Source organism: Anser cygnoides, chromosome 5 (assembly GCF_040182565.1).
Source record: "Anser cygnoides isolate HZ-2024a breed goose chromosome 5, Taihu_goose_T2T_genome, whole genome shotgun sequence".
In the NCBI taxonomy this organism is placed as follows: Eukaryota; Metazoa; Chordata; class Aves; order Anseriformes; family Anatidae; genus Anser; species Anser cygnoides.
Genome location: NC_089877.1, coordinates 55,791,801 through 55,807,942, shown reverse-complemented (window position 1 = coordinate 55,807,942; position 16,142 = coordinate 55,791,801). Strand labels below are relative to the sequence as shown.

The window sequence follows — 16,142 nt, the reverse complement described above, 5'->3', positions numbered from 1 at the left end:
CAGGATATGTATCAATTTAGATATCCTGTTGACAGAGACCGGAGAAGATGCTGACAATGTCCACCTCTTTTCTCAGTTTTATTGCCTTCAAAAGAGGGAATTCCTACAACTGAAAACCATTGATACCTACTGCAAGAGAGACACGTTTTCTTAATTTCATTTAATTCACCCTAAACATTATGTCTCTTAGACTTGCATCAGACAAAATGTCATAGAATATTATTTCATGTGAGACACGGTGATATTGGTGGCTCACCAGAAACACAGACTTTTGTTTTCTGTTGGTGGACAACCCAAAAAAAAATAACAGATTGCTGCCAAGCAATAAAATATTGCCACCTCTAACCCCCCACGAAATCAAGAAGAGAAAGAACACATCTCAAACTCCAACCATCTGTCCTTGGTAACTGGTTTTAAAGCTAGATGCTAGGCCATCCCAGCATCCAGACATTGCAGTAGAAGTGCCTTCCATCATCAAGAATTTTATAACTTAAATAATAGTGTCTCTAGTGGAGTTCTTTTATAAGTTAGTGGCTTGAGTTGAGAAGACTTGAGTTACAGAGCAGCTACTGGATTTTTGTATCATGAATAATGCTAGGGGTAACTTCTATTTTTTACATTTGACTGCATGAAAGATGCCACCTTGAAAAAAATTGAGGAGTGTTACATGACGGTATTTCAAAGAGAAATCCTAGCTAAGTCTGGTGTGGGTTGTTTTTTCTTCAAATTTAGAAATATTGTCCACTATGTCTACGTCCATCTTTAAAATAGCCTGAACTGTACTTAAACAAATGTGTACAGTTTGCATGTTCATCAAGCTGTTGAGCAAATGCAAACTAGTCATTTCTTTACCTACTGCTCTTCACTTTTACCTTACTTTTGGAGTTCTGTCTTTGACATCCAATTATCCCAAGCGTGCTTTCGGATGATTTTCTTTACAGTGAATGTTCTTGCTTAATCTACTCTTCCAGGAGGTGTATGTTACCTAGCTCTACCACATCACCCGTGTTTTTTTGAATTTTCTCATCAAGGCATGTAGGCCAGAGGTGTTTTATTCCGTGTATGCATAACCTTCTGTTTGGCTCTTTTTAATCTTTTGCTGCTTTTTTTCTGTTTAACCATTGTTATTCTACAAGTCTGTTGTGAGGACTGGTACTGGCTGATGCCCTCTTTGTGACTGAAAGCATAGTTCCATGCTCTCACAGTTCATATGATGTCTTCATAACAGACACAAAACTAATATTAAGAATGAGTAAGTGCGTACTTTCTTCAACAGAAAGTTCCTGGATAGTTCTCATATTCAGGATAAATTCTGCTTAGAGATCTATAGGATGGTTTCCCTGAAAATTAGGTGAAGCCATGGTGATTTTTGTTTAACTTGGTACTTCTGAAATACTGAGAATGAAGTACTTGTGCAGTACTTCGTTCTGAGAAAAAGTATGTTTTCCTTCACAGCCTTTAAGGACGGTAAATACTTGAATACTTGTCTCTGGACAAGTATTTTGAAAATTAAATGGCAAAATCAAAATCTAGAACTGATCATAACAATGTCATTGGGTTTAAATGCCTCTGACTCAGAAAGCATGTGTTTCATGTTTGATAAGTTATTAAAAGATGATGGGGAAAGGGTATGGGACAAATGGTATGCATCTAAAAGTCCATTTCAGAGAAGGAAGGAACCTTTTGCTTGCATCCGTTGGTCGATGTGGTAAAGGAATGTAGAATTCCTTGCCTGTATTTTAGGGGTTCAGAATGATTAAGCAAGACTGAGTGTTTTTAAACAAAACCACTGAAGCTTGTGTATTTTTTCAAAGTGCTGTGGCCATGTTAGGTATGTGCTGGGCTGCATATTGCTTAGGTACATTATGGCATTGTTATAAGTGTACTTTACTTGCATGGTTCTGGGAAGCAAATAATACTGACCAAGCAGTTACCATATAGGTCAGAGTAATAGTGACAAAGTTTATGTATCAATTTATGTATGAAGTATATAATAATGACAAAAAGGACTCATTACTGTTATTAATTTTTCTTTGTCTGTTTAAAGGTGACAGCTTCTCTCTTAGGTTTGCCATCAAAGTCTTGTTCTCTACTGATCCTGACAGAAAATGAGAATGAGAAAAGAAAGTGGGTTGGAATCCTAGAAGGGTTGCAGTCTATCCTGCACAAAAACAGACTGAAAAACCAGGTCGTGCATATTCCACAAGAAGCCTATGACAGTACACTGCCTCTTATTAAAGCAAGTTTAGCTGCTGCTATTGTAGGTATGTTTGTCTTAACTTTTATAAGTGTGTGAGAGTAGCTGAAGCTTTTAGGTGGGCTTCTGTAATTAGAGCACTGATACCTTGAATTCCTCAGCTGAATACTTTCATAGGGAGGTATGGGGAAAAGTGCTAATCTTGCACTGATTATTCAAATTTTTCCATCCACTTGGGGGTAAATAGTGATTGCTGAACAGATTGTTTTAGCAGTATATATCTTGTACAGCATACTTCTGACAGACTACATAAACTAAAGCAAAATTGATTTGCTGTTGAAAATCTTTGTCCATAAATGTTTCCAGCTGTTCAAACAAAGCAGTCTACTTTAAAGATATGATTAAATATAGCTGAATTAATAGCCTTTTTCCCCCTTTTCCTCATTTAGATCGAGATAGAATAGCAATTGGTTCAGAAGAAGGACTGTATGTGATAGAGGTGACCCGTGACGGTAAGTTAGGCCATAATGCATGCAGTAATTATATACAGAATAATGAGCTCCATAACTTTTAGTGCTGTTTTAATATAGGTTACACAACAGCCCTTCAAGTACGGTAAGTATTAAGCACTGAGTTAATTGATGAGAATCAAAAGTGAATGTGAGATATAAACACTAATTTGGTCATTATCATTATATTCAGTTGACTGGCTGAAGTTAAAGAGACAGGTTAGTGGTAATATTCTGACACATTCTCACCTTAACTGTGTTTCCACAGCAGGTAGTGAAATGCTTCAATACTCAGAGCACACAGCAGCAGTTGATGGACAGTGAATTATCAGTCACTTACTAAATAGAATTTGAATCGAGTGAGAGAAGTTTGGTTTGGAAACTTGTCCTAATGTGCACTATCAGACAGCTTAAACTGACATGACGTAGAAGCTAAGCAGTTAGTGCAAGCAACCCAAGAGAGTTTAAGACTTTGGCCATTACAAGATGTTATCCGTGCCCATGGAAGGGGGGTTGGAAGTAGACGATCTTTAAGGTCCCTTCCAACCCAAACCATTCTATGATTCATTAAAGCCACTGTGTATCATCTCTTTCTTCCAGCTAGAAATTTGACAACTGCTCACACTATGTTTCTGACCACTGATGGTCAAAGTAAATTCCTTGCATGTCTTTCCATGATCCATTTTGTTCCCTCACCACATGCTTCTTGCTGAACCTGCTCTTTTCCTTTCTGTTCTTAATAGACTGCCCTCTACTTTGGGAAAAAAACAGTATCACTTTTTGCCTGTTTTATCTGAAGGCTTGCCATGTCCATTCCAGAAATTCACACAGATGTGTTCCAGTTGCCACAGTGGAGTGAATGCTGCTTAGTCACTGGTCAGCACAGGCTTACCCCTCCAACACTGAATTACCAAGAATCACGGATAGGGAGTAAGGGAAGCGTTTTTCCCTTTAGCCTGATATACTGAGCACAAACACAGATAACTGGGAGACATGCCTTGGTATGGTGCGGAAAGCGAAGAGGACTACTAACAAATGAGCATGGGGATGGTTAGGTGTTAATCCACATAAAATGTGATTTTAAATTTGGAAAAGTAAAGAATGTCTGGTTAATTTTGCAGTGCATTTTCTTAACAAAACAAGACACTCAGTGACTTCTTACTGCAGTATAAAACGAACAAACTATTTGAGTCAAACTGAATATATAGAAGTTATATTTCTAACAAGCAATGCAGATTTAAATCAATCTACTGCTATGCTATCTATCTTCTTCTAAGTTACCATTGGAAATATTTGTTATTTCTTTCTCTTTGCCTTCAAAAGCAGCCAAACATACCTTGTGATATCCATACTTCCTTGTGATTGCTGACACATTCTAAATTCAGACAGTACTCTAAATCCTTGCTTTTAGTGATATAAGAACTTAAACAGCCTTGGCTAACTGGTAGGATTGTCTCTAACAAAACGCCTAATGCTTTCTTCACCTATATTTATAGCCTCTGATCTTAGGTTCTTCTGTTATCTTTAACCTTCTGGGAGTTAATGATGGTGAGGTTGGTGATACAGATTTGTAAAATGAAAACTTTGCAGCTCTGGAAAAATGACTGTGAAACTTCTGAAATATCCCTTTGACTGTTTTTAATCATTGTCTTTCAAATCCCCAAAAACATAGTTCTTTACATTTTGACTTGATGGAAGAATGTGATTTTCCTTTTTCGATGCAATTTAGTTTGGCTTGCGGTCATGTGAAAACTTGCATTTCAATGTGAAATACAGCAGTGAATATGGGTTTCTAAAGTCTTACTTGACTTTCAAAATAAAATGAACTAAAAAAAAAGCCAGAGATGTGGTTTTGAGGCAAAAAGGCAAACTGTTATTGCTTCCTCTTGCTTAGAATAAGCCATTGCCCAATTCTAGGAGAAACTGCTTTGCACATGGAGACAACAGATATTTGAAATTCTTTTTAGCAGTAATAAATGCCATTCCTTTGAGTAAATTTCCAGTGGTCACCATTCTGTAAGTACTTAGATATAAACATAACTTAAGATGCAAGTAATTCCAGAGATTCCAGTCTAGCTTCTTGCACAAAAGAAAAGTATACATTTAATTTGAAAGGTCATTTCATAAAGAAACAATTATCCGCATCACCATGCCATATGTAAATATGAATTGCCGATTTTGTTTTTAAGTTAAAAGCTGTTTTCCATGAGTTTTCTGTGGCCAGTTCCTGCCTGTAATGGCATTTTTATAAATAGTAGTATCTTCGTCCGGTTATAGCGATTGAAATTTTCAGTGTTAATTAACTGCCAGCTGCTTATATCGAAGGTCTTTGGTCAGGATATCACTTAGCTTTTGACAAATAATCTAAACTGTAAGTTGGAGTTTGAACTAGGGAAAAAGAACTTTCTCCATGGCAAAGTTCCAGCAGTGGGTTATTTCATAGAGCATTTCTTCAGACATATCTGTTTGTGCAAGTGTGGGGGGAAGCCACACAGCATGAGGGTTTGTAATCTAAACAGCCGAAGCCTTGCTGTAAATTTACAGAATTCAGTAATTCAGCTAGGCTACTCGACTAATACTGGGAAAAAAATGGAAATAGTTTCCAATTAATATTTATTTTTTATTACCGCTCACAAAGATTTTGAATTCATTCAGCTAACAGAAGAATAAAAGTGATACTTTGATATAATTGACTTAGGCATGTTATGTAGTATGCTTCGTAGTTTGGATTTTTTTCTGTTCTGTTTGTACCCCATGAAATGCTCACTGCTTTCTTGAATATGACGATAGACCTGTGATCCCAAAAGCAGAACAAGTTGTACCCAACCCCCTTAGATGCTACTAACCCAATCTTAAAGTGTGCAAACAATGAAAACTCCCCAGCCCCAAAAGGTAACCTAACCAGTCTCGATGGTGAGAAAGCTTTTCCTAGTGCCTGTCCTAAACCTTTCTTGCTACAGTTTATTGCTTGTCCTTTCTGCAGCACACGCATTTTTTGCCTTTCCCTATAGGTATTTAACACCGATAACTGTATGGCTTTTGTATTTGGATGAGGCATTTGCCAACACTACAGCATTCTGTATCCCAAGTTCTCACCATTCAATACTTTATATTTCTTCTGTTTGTGTTCTGCTAATTTAGTTTTACTCCCTAATTTACTCAAGACACTGATGTTTTTCCTGAATGTGGAACCAGTTCCAGAAGATGTACTGCCTTGCAATGAGTAGACAGTACAGATATATACTTTTTCTGAAATTTTCCTATATTTTAAGCAGCCTTTTCCTGCAAAGTGTTACTGAGACTGTATATCAATAAAGAGAGTTACAGGAACACTTTGGTTCAATGTTTGTTCTGAGAATTAACAACAGAGCATCAAATGTGTATAATAAGTGCTCTTTCTTATCTGTTGTGTGTCTCTGTTTAGATTTGTTTTCAGGCAGCAGTGCGTAATGGTGCGGTATTTCCAGGCCTGATAGTTTTATTGTTTCTCGTTTCCTTTGCAGTGATAGTCCGAGCTGCTGACTGTAAGAAGGTGTACCAGATCGAGCTTGCTCCCAAAGAGAAAATCATCATCCTCATCTGTGGTCGGAACCATCACGTTCACCTCTACCCCTGGGCCTCTCTGGACGGATCAGAAGGAAACTTCGACATCAAGCTTGCGGAAACTAAAGGCTGCCAATTGATTACAACTGGAACACTAAAGAAGAGTTCTGCAACTTGTTTGTTTGTGGCTATCAAGCGACAGGTTTTTTGCTATGAAATTCACAGAACTAAACCTTTCCACAAAAAATTCAGTGAAATTCAGGCTCCAGGAACTGTACAGTGGATGGCAGTGTTCAAGGACAAGCTCTGTGTTGGCTACCAGTCTGGGTTCTCTCTGTTGACCATCCAGGGAGATGGACAATCTATAAACCTGGTAAATCCTAATGACCCCTCGCTTATGTTCCTCTCACAGCAGTCTTTTGATGCCCTTTGTGCTGTGGAGCTCAGTAATGAGGAATACCTGCTTTGCTTCAGCCATATGGGAGTATACGTCGATTCGCAAGGTCGAAGGTCACGCATGCAGGAACTAATGTGGCCTGCAACTCCTGTTGCCTGTAGTATGTATATGTTTTTCTGTTGCCATATCCCTGTTGCTGCTTTACTTGTCTAAAAATAATCAGCATGTATTCTATTTTGCTTTGGTTTGTCTTTAAATACCTACAGTTTAAGTTTTGAGTTAACGGGACACGTATCCTGATGGTAGCTTTGGACTTGGCAGTCTCTTGGGCTGAGATCCTGGAAGCTGCAAGAAAACGAGCTCTGTCTTGGTACTGGACACAGAAGAACTAATAATGGCATGCAAAATAACTTTTACAGAGAATAGTCCTGGATGCAGGGCAGTGTAAGACTGCTGCTTCTGTGAAATTCTGTAAAGGTTTTTGCTCTAGAAAGCATAAATGTTTAGTCGTCTTTAGGACGTCTTCTGTGTCCTGTATTCAAAGTATAATAGAAAGTTGATAGATCAAATGTGACTGCGACTCTAAATGTTCGTAAGGATAACAAAACAGGAGGTGAAGATACTGCTTGTGGCAGCTGGTTGCAATTTTCTTTTTTTTTTTGTTGTATTTTGAGGGGGGAGAATTTCCAAAAATAATATAGGCAAGTGAAGGGTAATTTTTCACCTGCTCTGTTCTTTTCAGGAGCATTGGTTTATCAGCTAGTCAGGACAGAAGCACATGTGGAACATTTCTCAGTAGTCAGAGGCAGGTCATGATAAAACCCAGCTTTCTGTTTGGAGCACAAATAATAATTAAAGTGGTATGGGATGATTGAAGGCAAGAAATATCTTTTTGTTTAAATAGTACACAGAGCAATTAGGTGTTCATTGGTTTGATTAGGTCAGGTCCAAATAGCAGTTTGTTTAATTTTAATTGTCTTGAACTGAAATTGTTTGCTTGCTTTACTCTGACCTAGTTCTGTACAGAAGTCTGAAGCGAAGGCCCAAGGAAACAATGCAGTTGCAGATTTACTTTAAAACACCATTAGCCAAAGCTAATGTTTCCTTTTCCTTTATCAGCTTTACAGTTTTTTGTATTTCAGCAGACTAGCTGTGCTAGTTAATTGTTTTGTCTGTTATTATTAGAAGCTGGTCTTACTGTAAACTATTTTATAGCATTCTTGTATGCACAGTCCCAAGTGGCATTGGCCTAGGGTGTTGTTTTTTTTTAAATAGAAGTAGCAACGTTGTCCACTGCCAAAGGAAACTGGATTATTTCCCTTTTCATCAGCCTTGTCCTCCTTCTTCAGTTCTGGTGTCTGTCACTAGTGATGGTGATTCTTTAATCACAGAATTGCTCGGGTTGGAAGCGGCCTTATAGATCATCTAACTCCAACCCCCTGCCGTGGGTAGGGATGCCACGCACTAGATCAGGTTGGCCAAGGCCCCATCCAGCCTGGCCTTGAACACCTCCAGGGATGGGGCACCCACAGCTTCTCTGGGCAGCCTGTGCCAGTGCCTCACCGCCCTTACAGTGGACAACAGGAAGAAATTCTTCAATCTAAATCTCCCCTCTTTTAGTTTAAGACCATTCTCCCTTGTCCTACCATTATCTACCTGAGTAAAGGGTCCTCCTCGGTCTTTTTTTATAAGCCCCCTTTAAGTACCAAAAGGTTACAGCGAGGTCTCCCCGAAGCCCTCTCTTCTCCAGGCTGAACATCCCCAGCTGAACATCAGCCTTGCTTCATAGGAGAGGGGCTCCAGCCCTCTGGTCGTCTTCGTAGCCCTCCTCTGGACTTGCTCTAACAGCTCCACATCTTTCTTGTGCTGAAAGCACAATAATAAATACAAATAATAATAATAAATTTTATTTATTTTAAACTGTCCCATCAGCTCATCAGAGTGGCGGCAGTTCTTTCCTTGCTGCAGCTTCTGCTGTAACAAAAGGACCGTGTTGTAGAGAGCTTTCAGGATGTGCTGGAGAACGTGGCTGTAGGGCATTTGGTCACGTGTTAGGGGAGGCTGAGGTCTGTGTTAGCCCAGTCGGCTCCGTTCTTTTGGGCAGCCAGCTAAATGTGCTGGGTTTAGGCGCGCGGGGCTTGTTAGCTGGAGGGTGGTGCAGCACAAATGCTCAGCGCCAGCTCAGGTCTCGAAGCTGCAGCCCAGTGCGGTCAGGAGGTGCCAGGTCTCGCTGGGAACCAGCTGAGGACTGGTCAAGCCTACCGGCGGCGGGCTGCCCGCTGGCCTTGGATGCGAGCTGGCCAGGCAGGTGTTTCCATCGGATGCTCTGTGGTCTACCTTTTTTTTGGACATCCAAGCCACCCGTTGCCCCATATAGCGAGCAGCTGACCCTAAGTCCCTTCTGGGATACATATATGTGATAGCTGTTCAAAGACTTCTGTGAATGAGTTTTAAAAGCAGCACTAAAACATCATTTCAGTTCTTGTAAGGAGATTCTCAGATGCGCTGTGTCCTATTTGGGTTATTTTCCCTTTGTTTATTGAAGCAGCTCTTGGTATATCTTTTCTCTACTAAGTCCCATAAATTCCTAGTAACTGTTCTTTATATCAGGACACGGTCATTACATGAGCAAAAGCATTTGATATGAAGCTGTAGGGATCTCTGCTTTTGTTTGACCTAAAGTAAACTTGTCTGCGGATGCCTTTCATGCTTAAAAAAAAAAAAAAAAGACATGGAGTGTGAGCTTTAAGCATTGTGACATTTTTATGTTAACCTGATGAAAGCAACTCATACATGAATATCTAAAGCTAGATAATTGTTAGCAAAAGAGGAAGGAAGTTCAGAATAGAACTGCATCATGACTTCATGACCCACCTCACAGATGGTGACCCTCTTTTCCCCTGCGCACAGCAGATGTATGGTTAGTTTGTTGCTTCCGAAATGAAGTAATCTGCCTCTATAGAAAAGCTGGCCTCTATCCTACCACGTAACAAATATATATGCATCTGAAAACTTCAGATGGCATTCTGCAATTTCATGAAATCATAATTTGAAGATTAAAAATACTGCAAGGGTCAAACTTAAATCTTCCTGTGATGCTGGCGGTTGTTGTTAGCAAAGCTGTTATTGCAAAAATAACTGTTCGAAAGTGGGCCTGAGAAAAAGAATGATGTTTTTAAAATGTATCTCACAAATAGTGGAAACTTTTGACTGTTAAAATTTGTGTAAATACGTGTCAGGTATGGACTTCTGAAACCACATTAGGGTTTTCTGTTTGTTTTTAATCTATGCAGGTTGCAATTCCTCATATGTAACAGTGTATAGCGAGTACGGTGTTGATGTATTTGATGTTAACACTATGGAATGGGTTCAGACTATTGGACTGCGAAGGGTAAGTACTTTCCTGTGAATACAGAACTTTAAACGAGATGTTTCTTTGCAGTGTATGCTAGGCTGGAGATAACTTTCTGCCTCCTTCCTCGAAACAGATCAGGCCGTTAAACATGGACGGCACTCTGAACCTCCTGAACTGCGAGCCACCTAGACTTATATATTTCAAGAACAAGTTTGCAGGTGAGTACTGAGCAAGGGGAGAAGTGGGAAAATCCATCCGTCTGGATAATTTTAAGCAACGTCACCTTTGCATGAGATGAAACTGGGATACTTCTGGATCAACATGACTCTAAGTATATAAAATTGCTTTGTGATATTACAGCTGGAGCTGTTCTCAGTGTACCAGAAACGTCTGACAATAGCAAAAAGCAAATGCTTCGAACCAGGAGCAAAAGAAGATTTGTATTTAAGGTTCCCGAGGAAGAGCGATTACAACAGAGGCGGTAAGAATTTAGTCTTCGTGTATAACAGGTTGTATGTGATGACATGCAAAGATTGGGAGTGCTAATAGTAAAAATCACTCTGCTCTTTTAGGGAAATGCTTAGAGACCCTGAGCTAAGGTCAAAGATGATTTCTAACCCAACGAATTTCAACCACGTGGCACATATGGGACCAGGAGATGGAATGCAGGTTCTCATGGATCTCCCACTGGTAATGCACGTTTGAAGGGGTGGGAGATGTATGTGCATTTGTAATTGCTTGGGAAAAAAAAAAAACACAAAAATGAGCTGTATAGGGTTCAAGTATTAATCTGTGTACCAAATTCTTCTAATCATTTTGAGAAGGGTAAACCTTCCTTATGTATCCTTTAGATGTTTCTAATTCCTGTGCAGAGAGATGCTATTAGCTAACTTAAGAATGAGACACCGAAAGAAACAGATATCGCTGCCAGGAACTTATTAGTCGTTTTATAAATAATCAGTCTCTCCTCCTTCCTTTTTCTTGTTTGTCATCTTAAAATAACAGAGTGAATTTCCTCCCCTCTCATCCTCTCGGCATTCTGGTCTGGTATCACCTCCAACAGGCTTTGAGCACATCTTTCACGAGCCCTGTCCCTGCTGATATCCTTCTCCGGAGTCACCATTCCTCACTGCAAGGCTTCCCTCTGCTTTCTTCCTCTTCCTGTCCCTCCCCCGCTTCCTTAGTGAGGGTAGGAGTAGCTGCACACTGTTAGAAACTGGATGGTGTGCTTGTGGCACTTGGACAATTCTAGAAGAAAAACAAGGAGGGGGGTGAATGCTTTGGAAGACAACCAAAACACGTGTAAGCCGTGGCATTTTATAGCATTAGTTTTTGGTTTGCATTTAACAAATAGAGCACTTTGTGAGCTATTTGAGAGCTAAATCCACAAGAGGAAGGTGCAAAGGTACGCTTTTATGCTGTGTACCTTTCATTTTATAGTTGCTAGTCAGGCTTTTTCTTGTCCTCCTCGGCTAGCTCTGTTGAGGATAATGCATTCATCTTTCAGCAGGAGGAGGAAGGAAAGCAGAGCTATTGGCACGGTCACTGCCCCTTCGTGCCAGGGTTTGCTGGCTGACAGGTTCCGGTGGCTCCTGTCTCCAGCAGGTGGGAGGAGTGTCCAGTGGCTGCTGCGGGGCTTAGTTCTTTCTCTGTCTTTCTCAGGGTTTGTGTCTGTTTCTGAAAATATGTGGATGTAGTCAAGTAAGTTCAGAGTTTTTTCTGCCAATACTGGGTTGTAATAGCATCAAACGCACAGTAGAGTTTTTATGAGTAACAGCCCCTAGTTGGATAGCTTTGGTTGTTGGCTAACAAGGTGTTTCATTTCGTCTGTAGAGTGTCTTACCCGCTGCACAGGACGAAAAACCATGTCCATCTACAGCCAACCTCTCACGGCAGCAGCAGCAGCAGAGAAGCAAAACCTATATTTCTTGGCCCTCATCAAGTAAGGCTGGGAGCAATCTTGTCAGCTCTAGGCTGTAATTGGTGGCTTCAACAGGAGATGTAAAACTGCCATTTTTGCTCCTTTCTCTGCAGGTGGCAGTGATGTGGGAGGAGCCATGCCTTCCCGAAGCATGTCCGATCCTGACCAGGAGTTTGACAAAGAGGTAACGTAGCTTTTATTAAATGGAGACTGACAATATCCTGTTGCTGTAGATTTTCTTCTCCCAATAAATTAAATAGCTCAGAAAATACTTCAGGAAGACTGTGTTCTTTATGGAGATATATTCCCTCTGCAAATGTTTTCTCCAGCATGTAATAGCTGATTTTATGCTAGATAAGCCAGCACTAAAGCAAAGCTGTGAAAAAATCTTTTTATGGTGATATTTTAAGATGTATTGTGTCCTGTATTAAGCTTTGTAGACAAGGCAATTTTGACTAATTGATAAAATGTCCTCGAAGCTCCTAGAAATGTTCTCTGGGCTATTAGCATAGAATGGGAAAGTAATACCACTCGTTAAATGGTTTTCTGTGCTCCCTTAAGGAAGACTTTTTGTCTTGTAACTTGAAAAGGAATAATATTTTAAAATATTATGTAATCTGTTTTTAGCAAGTGTGAAAGCGTGTGCTGGTTGGTAGTCAGCAGCCTGAAGATGTTCTGGCTGCACAGAGCTGGTGTCCCTAAATCTGTATGATGTTTTTCCCCTTGGTTTATCGTGGGTGTAGCTTCTTGTAAGCTTTAAGTACTGTCTGTGCAAGATAAGTGTTAGGAAGTAACACTGGCAAACTCCTGGATCAAGATCTTCCTTTTTTTTAGTGTTCTTTGGTGCCCAACTACAGCCCTCTGTAATGTTCTGGAAGTGTGGCTACCTAGCCTTTTCCTGACACCAGACCTTTACAGAATGCCTTCATACATCCCAAGTCAAAGTGTTTGCCCAGACTTCTGAGCCACGCTCTGACTTCCTTTGTCAGAGCATTAAAAGAACGCTTTTCACCATTAAAGCAAGCATGTTAAAATGGGAATCTCTAAATATGGGCATTTTTAAAACTCTCTTGATTTTCAAAGGTGCTTATGACAGACCCTGTCAGTTGATTTTGTTGTTCTGTGGCATCCTTCCCAAAGTCTGTTACATTTTGCATTCTAATCGCTGTTTGTAGGCACCAGCAGTGGTAGATGGAAAGGTTTTTTACATTTTCTTTTTTAGTAAACCTTAAAATTTCTTGGGACATGTTAAATTTCAAAAATAGTAGTCTATAACTTGGAGGATCTAATACCAACTTCTAGTTTATACTGCTTTTCCCAATGGTTTGTGACTTGGTCATAGCATGAGCTGGTTCGTGTTAAGATAATCTCGTTATAAATGGTCTTACTATTGCTTGAGGCGTGCAAAACCTTGTAAGCAGCGTTCTTGTAGGATGTTGCCTTTCAGTATATTTGCTGTATATATGTTTCCTTTTTAAAAAATAACTTGCTGTAGTGGTACCGTTTTTTCCTGTGCGTAAGCTGTGAATTTGTTCACTGCTCAGTGTTGTAACTCCTCAAAATAGTGGGAAACTTGCCAGCCATGTTGTTGAAGTGAGACCAGCCTGTGAAGGCAAATATCCAACATCCAATCTAATGCTGGGAAAATAACAGTGGATAGAGTGCCTTTGTTAGATATTGACGTAGGGCAGCTCCAGTAAGTATATTCTGTTTCTGGATCTCCAGCCTGATATTTGGCAACCTTCACTCTTTTGTCAGGCACTGCACATGCTTGCCTTTGTTGCTGGTACTGTTTTGTAAACAGTTTGTGTGCTTGCTTCCTTCCTTCTCACCAAGCTGAAGATGATTTGACTGTAATTGTTTACACGTCTATATGGGCAGACAAATGTACTCCTTTGCTATAAAAATTGCTTGAAAAAACCAGGCTGGTAAACGCAAACTAACAATGCACAGATGGATGCGTTCTATCAGGAAAGTTTTCACAGAATCACAGAACTGTAGGGGTTGGAAGGGACCTCAAGAGACCATCGGGTCCAACCCCCCTGCCAAAGCAGGTTCCTTAGAGCAGGCTGCCCAGGTAGGCGTCCAGAAGGGCCTTGAGTATCTCCAGAGAAGGAGACTCCACAACCTGCCTGGGCAGCCCGTCCCAGTGCTCCGTCACCCTCACCGTGAAGAAGTTCTTTTGCATGTTTTGCAGTGGCTGAAGTAGAGGAGCCTGGATTTTAACAATTTCCACATACTTTGCCATAATTCGTGTTAGGTCAGAAGGTCACCTTCAAGACTGCACTAAGACCCGTTGAAGATAATGAAAGTATTTGCATTAGTGTTTAGCTATGAAATGAATATAATGTGTGCTGCTTTGTAGGCCTTGCTCTCCCTAATTTTTCGAGTGCTTTGAAAGCTTTTGAGTGTAAGGAATTGATTTTAAAGAAGTGTAATTTTTTAATGTTTCTCGTTAACAGCCTGATTCAGACTCCACCAAACACTCTACTCCATCCAACAGCTCAAATCCAAGTGGTCCCCCAAGTCCCAACTCTCCTCATAGGAATCAGCTGACGTTAGACGGACTGGACCAGTCAACTTGTGATGCATAACACTACAGCTCTCACCATTCTGGCTTCGACCATCTACTACTCCATGGAGCATTCAAGAGCAGGGCAAAGCTGTCTCAGATGCTAGTGCCAAGACTGACACTGAATCTCTAGTGTTGTACAAGAATAATTATATATCCAGATTGTAGATACAAACTATTGAAATGAAGAAAATTCTTTACTAAATAGCGATCAAGCTTTTTATGCAGAATTGTTCACTGTTACGGTTGATTCCTTTCTGCACAGCTGTGACACAGTTGTATTGCATAGGAGCATTTAAGGCCACCAGTAAATAGTCTTATTCTTATGCTGAAAAAGAAATAGAGAGAGATACTGATAATGTTGCTACAATATCAGGAATATTATTTTTCTATAGAATGATGTAATGTCTCATTAGCAGGAAATCCTTTTAGACACAGTTTGGACCTCTGAATAGGAAATGCGAGCAGGTCTAGTTACATCCTCAGAAAAAATACACTTTTCCCTTTTTCCCATAACAGCTGGTTTCGTAAATCTTAAGGAGAATGCTAGGAAGCTGTAGGTTGTTCCCAACATCGGTAAGAATCACCAGGAAGTCCAATAAAAGCTGGTTATAGTTTTGTGGCCTTTTAATTCATTTAGCCATTACATATTCAGCTGCATAACAGTCTTTCTACCTTTCTACCGACTTTTTAGTCTTGTACATAGGACTACTACCAGTTATCTTTTACCCACACCCTGCTTTTTAGTCCTCATCAGTCAGCCATTAGTCAGGGCTTTTAAAATATTGGTAATTACTGCTGTGAAGAAAATTTTACTCCTAGTTCCTGCCTATCTCCTCCTGAGAAGTTGTTTCTCTTGTTTTTTTGGTGTAAGGACGCACTACATTGTTTAGCTAGCAAGCCTTCTTGCGGACACACTGCCCTTGAAGTCTGCTTGACCTAAGGGACTCTATCACACTAAAACGTCAGTCTGTTTATTGGTTACCAAAGTGGAATGTGAAGGATGTGTAACTGGGGGTGCTGCTTTTCTCATTAATTGTATCCTCACCTGCATGAAGACCCCATGATTATTAATCAAGTATTGATCATGTAGAAAAATGCACAACACACTCCTGTATATTTTGCTATGGCCCACGTGCAGTGGTGATGTTTTGCGTGTATATTTAATCTCATGCTTCCATGTATTATACATTTAGTAATCAAAGGTTTGTGACCATGTTTCATTAAAAGCTTGTAATTAATTCAGTGGCTGGCATATCCAGTTTGTCATTGTCACACTAGTGTGCCTTCTGTGCCAATTTTATGACAGTTGGATGTCACTTATTTAAAATTTGGTTTAAATGGGCTAATGATATACCAATGGCTAATGTTCTTTTCTGAAACACTGTATAGGACGTGCACTTATCTTTAGTTTAAACTGAGTGTTCTAGTCAACATTTAATCCTGTTACGTTAAGTGTTCGACAGTACTTGCTCTTTTTCTCAGATTATTGATAAAGGGGCTCAGTTAGAGCTGGACACTACTGCTTTGGGGGTTTTCTGGTTTTTACTTTTTTAATGTAAGTCTAAGTCTTTGTAATTATTGAATTGTGAGAACATTTTTGAACAATTTACCTGTCAATAAAGCAGAAGAGGGAGGTTTTAAAGTT

General features: G+C 39.9%; 1 protein-coding gene across 6 annotated transcripts in view; it reads left to right on the top strand.

Annotated features, from left to right (window-relative positions):
* Nucleotides 1–16,142, top strand: part of CDC42BPB (CDC42 binding protein kinase beta) — a 95,344-nt gene extending 79,202 nt beyond the window's left edge. For all 6 annotated transcript variants that reach the window (XM_048069767.2, XM_048069764.2, XM_048069763.2 and 3 more), the window contains 10 exons: nt 2,048–2,264; nt 2,647–2,709; nt 6,210–6,806; nt 9,940–10,037; nt 10,135–10,219; nt 10,362–10,482; nt 10,574–10,691; nt 11,835–11,943; nt 12,036–12,106; nt 14,385–16,142. In XM_048069767.2, the coding sequence (XP_047925724.2) occupies nt 2,048–2,264; nt 2,647–2,709; nt 6,210–6,806; nt 9,940–10,037; nt 10,135–10,219; nt 10,362–10,482; nt 10,574–10,691; nt 11,835–11,943; nt 12,036–12,106; nt 14,385–14,516 (1,611 nt within the window). In that variant the 3' untranslated portion in view covers nt 14,517–16,142. The remainder of the gene's footprint in view (nt 1–2,047; nt 2,265–2,646; nt 2,710–6,209; nt 6,807–9,939; nt 10,038–10,134; nt 10,220–10,361; nt 10,483–10,573; nt 10,692–11,834; nt 11,944–12,035; nt 12,107–14,384) is intronic.